The sequence below is a fragment of the Camelina sativa genome, chromosome 19 (assembly GCF_000633955.1).
Source record: "Camelina sativa cultivar DH55 chromosome 19, Cs, whole genome shotgun sequence".
Classification (NCBI taxonomy): domain Eukaryota; kingdom Viridiplantae; phylum Streptophyta; class Magnoliopsida; order Brassicales; family Brassicaceae; genus Camelina; species Camelina sativa.
Genome location: NC_025703.1, coordinates 18,434,849 through 18,439,446, shown reverse-complemented (window position 1 = coordinate 18,439,446; position 4,598 = coordinate 18,434,849). Strand labels below are relative to the sequence as shown.

The following is a 4,598-nucleotide window of genomic DNA, read 5'->3' as shown; positions in this document are numbered from 1 at the left end:
TTATTATTATTATTATTATTATTATTATTATTATTATTATTATTATTATTATTATTATTATTATTATTTATCTATTTTAAAAATTAAAAACCGGTCGGATCGTTTCACAAATATATGCGGGTTTTGCGGATTTTTGGCTGGACTGGGCCGAGTCAGCCCGAGTGACACCTCTATGTGCCACATCACGTTGTCTTTCACTTCATAGACCTTTGCCAACATAATAAAAACAAAAAACACGACGACTCTACTGTTTTAGAGGGTTCGTGAATGAATGAGAAACAAATCAAGAACTAATAGTTTGTAATCCCTAAACTTATTTGGTAATAAAATTTAAAATCTACTCAGAAACTAAATTTATGAAATAAAAAAAAACTCAAAGTATCATATAATGATGTAAATAATAATAATAATAAAAAAATACTATTGAAATTATCAAAAACTTACATAACAGAAAAACAAAAACATACTACATGTTTAACTTAAAAATTATCAATAACATATATTAAATTATGAATCTAGAAAAACAAAACAGAAAAATATGACAAAACATAATATAAAAAAAATCAATTTTGCGGCGTACCGCGGATACCAACCTAGTATTATTTAGTTTTAAAAACAAATACCACATAAAAAGAAGAGAAAAAAAGAGTTTATCATTATGGGTATATATATGAAAATATATGGTATGTGTATGTGTCTGTCAAATTTTTAGTTTTTTTTTGCATAAGGATTACAATTATCTTTGTTAACATATTTCCTACATACGCTTAAGCTCTCATAGCAAGTGGAACCCAATCTCGGATTAATATGTCGGCAGCAATAAAGTTTATGTCCTGAGTTATAGTAGCAAGGATCTTTCACAGGTGAACTAACAAGGTCTTTGAAGAAATTACCTACATATAAAAAAAATATCCATTTAAAAAAAAGTATAGAGTATTCAAATATGATTATAGAAGTGGTGCTGATGATTAAAAAAAAAAGCAATAAGCCATATATAACATACATTCATGAAGGCTAGCGAATGACACAAGGATAATACAGACGAAGGCAAATTTGGAAGATGACACTGTGATTCTTCTCTCTATATATATATATATATATATATATATATATATATATATATATTTTAGCTTGAAAAGTTTACATGTAAACACACAAACCCATAAAAGACTTATATATAAAGATAAAACTCTAAAGATATTATATTAGTTTCTATGATGATCCAAAATTGTAGTTAAATTTGTTTGGTTAATATTATTTTTATTGTCTCTTCGAACATTGATGGTTTAGTCTTTATTAATATAAATGTTTCCTTTTTATTTGATTTCAAAATTCTTAAAATGTAAAGTAAAAACAACCACAGAGAAAATAATTGTAACAAAAATTTATGCATATTTTTATCACATGACTAGTAATAATTATGTTATCTTACCATGTAATTAACAACATATTAGATAGTTTAAAATTTATGTAAAAAACTTCAATTTTACCTTTTTTAAATTCGAAAATTTTATTTTATTCTCATAATCAATCGTAATATAAATAGTTTTTTGAAAAGGAAATATGCTACAAATCTGGAATAACGTAACGACCGAATTTTAAACAAATGTAATTAATTCCATAAAGCATAATACACTGAGAAAGTAATGATTCATGTCTTCGCTTTCGGCGAAAAATATAAAAATAAACGATAATATATGAAAAAGGCTAGTCCATTTATATAGCAAGCCAGAACCTCAAAAGAGACGCATCATTTTCATCACAATGGCGTCCTCAACTTTTCTCATCATGATCTTCGCGGCTGTGGCATTGATGTCCGGCGATAGAGTTCAAGCAGCCGTGGACTGCTCGTCGTTGATACTAAACATGGCTGATTGCTTGTCCTTTGTGACGAGTGGTAGTACGGTGGAGAAGCCGGAAGGGACATGCTGCTCAGGGCTCAAGACTGTGGTTAGGTCAGGACCTGAGTGTCTATGTGAGGCTTTCAAGAACAGTGCTTCTCTTGGTGTTACTCTTGATCTCTCCAAAGCTGCTACTCTTCCCACTGTTTGTAAAGTTGCTGCTCCTCCTTCTGCTCGTTGTGGCCGTAAGTTTCCCATGTTTTATATTTGTTCATCATTTTTATTAATTAATTTGTATATTTTTTTTGAATTTTTTGAAAATGTTGTGTTGTAGTTTCTGTCTCTGGATCTCCTCCTGCTTCTGCCCCTGGTATGTGATCTCATACTTAGACTAAATCTTTCTGTTGTGTTGAATTTACGAAACAGAGATTTTGTATTATGTCAAGTTTGCGAATTTTCATTTAATCTGGTTTTTTGGTTCTGTTTTAAATTGGAAAACTAAAACTGAAATAATTACTATTATGTATTTAAAGATATTTAAGTTTTATGTTAATGTATTTACATATGTAATTAAAACAGTTATTAATGAATTCTGATTTTGACCACACAAAAAAAAAATGAATTCTGATTTCTTGCATAAAAACCGGCTATATAATTTACAAGAAAATGTGTTAAAATGTTATTTAAGTTATCAAAATATAGAATATTGTTTCTAAATTTCAGATAGAAGTATATTTTCGATATGCATATTTGCAAAGTTTTATTTTTAAAAATGCATAACTTGTCCCTGTAATATAAGAATTTTAAACAGAAAAATGAAATAGGTAATTTGTTTCTTTGTCTTGTCAAATAATATGTAAAAACTCTAATGAATTAGCATTTTGGGTTTTGGATGTTAACAGGTTTATCTCCCACGGCCACAGCAGGTGCGCCGGAGTTGTCTAGTGGAGCAAATGCGGTAACTCCAGTTCCGTCCCCGAGGGGTTCGGATGCGTCCTTGCTCAGTGTTTCTGTCGTATCTGTCATCTTCATGGCACTCATCTCTTCCTGCTATTGAGCCTTATAATTTAATTGCGATTGTTGAGTTCATTTTATTTAGTTTGGTGATCATACTTACCTTTCTTTGTTTTTTTTTTTGAAAAAGTCACATTCACCTTTCATGTGTCAATTTTATTGAGATATCTCTCTTATTTTTAGCTATTTAATATTAATTTACATTTTGAATTGGAAAAAATCATTTATATATAGTCTTCACCTCATTTGTATTCTATAAGAAATTTTCCTCACTCTTCAAACACCAAATTATTAATAGTTTTAGCTTTTATTATTTCAATAATATACATTATGGTACAAGAGGTGTGAGAGATTATTCAAGACGATGCACATATCACGAGATGTGTCTAATTAGTATTAGAAGTGGAAGAGAGATTTGTAAAATGTTTGGTTCGTGTATTAAAGAAACTTCGCAGCCTCTTTGATGCTTCAACCATGTCGTCTCTGCATCCAAACCCACTAATCCTCAAATACTCATCTCCACCTGGTCCGAAACCTGAGCCCGGTACTGTTATTATATGAGTGTTTTCTAGGATCTCAGCAAAAACATCCCACGACTTTGATCCTTTAAAGTGCACCCACAAGTATGGAGCATTTACACCACCATAAACCTTGAGACCAAGTGAGACTAGAGTGTCCATCAGTATCTTCCTGTTCTCTTTGTAGTAATTGATCACCGACCGTATCTCCTGTCAAGTTTTAACCCAAAAAACATAAAGAGAAAGTCGAAGAAAACGAAGCAAAAATGTGATAAGAACATATCTCATACTATAGACCCTTAATCAAAGCCAAATAAAACTTAACCATTTCATTAGTGAGAGTACACATGTAACTTAACATGTCAGTAGTTAGTACCATTCCTAATGAATGTGGANGATCTCCTCCTGCTTCTGCCCCTGGTATGTGATCTCATACTTAGACTAAATCTTTCTGTTGTGTTGAATTTACGAAACAGAGATTTTGTATTATGTCAAGTTTGCGAATTTTCATTTAATCTGGTTTTTTGGTTCTGTTTTAAATTGGAAAACTAAAACTGAAATAATTACTATTATGTATTTAAAGATATTTAAGTTTTATGTTAATGTATTTACATATGTAATTAAAACAGTTATTAATGAATTCTGATTTTGACCACACAAAAAAAAAATGAATTCTGATTTCTTGCATAAAAACCGGCTATATAATTTACAAGAAAATGTGTTAAAATGTTATTTAAGTTATCAAAATATAGAATATTGTTTCTAAATTTCAGATAGAAGTATATTTTCGATATGCATATTTGCAAAGTTTTATTTTTAAAAATGCATAACTTGTCCCTGTAATATAAGAATTTTAAACAGANACACCAGTGAAACCAGCAAACTTGGAGAATGATGAAACTTCAATGGCGACCTAGCAAAGAAAGTAATATGATTATTGAATGAAAAAGACCACAAGGAATAGACATATGAATATGTAAGCTCCTCTCACCTCCCTAGCACCAGGAATTTCATATATAGAACGGGGGCTGCCATCTTCGATAAAAGCAGCATAAGCAGTGTCAAAAATAATAATGGAGCCATTTCTCTTTGCAAAATCAACTAGTTGGCGTAGTTGTTTCCTGGATGCTACATAACCAGTAGGGTTATTAGGAGAACAAAAGAAGATGACATCAGTCCTTGGGGTCATAGTCAGATCAGGGAAAAAACTATTGTTAGGTCCACA

At 30.5% G+C, this 4,598-nt stretch overlaps 1 protein-coding gene across 1 annotated transcript; it reads left to right on the top strand.

The window, feature by feature from the left end:
* Positions 1,729-3,098, top strand: LOC109124708 (non-specific lipid-transfer protein-like protein At2g13820). Its single transcript, XM_010490567.2, has 3 exons — positions 1,729-2,086; positions 2,176-2,211; positions 2,744-3,098. The coding sequence occupies exons 1-3, from the start codon at positions 1,765-1,767 to the stop codon at positions 2,896-2,898; spliced, it is 513 nt and encodes a 170-aa protein (XP_010488869.1). The 5' UTR covers positions 1,729-1,764; the 3' UTR covers positions 2,899-3,098.

Excerpts from the sequence above, each read along its gene's own strand:
- LOC109124708 (XM_010490567.2), top strand. The coding sequence starts at position 1,765 with ATGGCGTCCTCAACTTTTCTCATCATGATCTTCGCGGCTGTGGCATTG. Across the intron at positions 2,087-2,175 it reads TCCTTCTGCTCGTTGTGGCC|TTTCTGTCTCTGGATCTCCT; the intron begins GTAAGTTTCCCA and ends GTTGTGTTGTAG. Across the intron at positions 2,212-2,743 it reads TCCTCCTGCTTCTGCCCCTG|GTTTATCTCCCACGGCCACA; the intron begins GTATGTGATCTC and ends GGATGTTAACAG.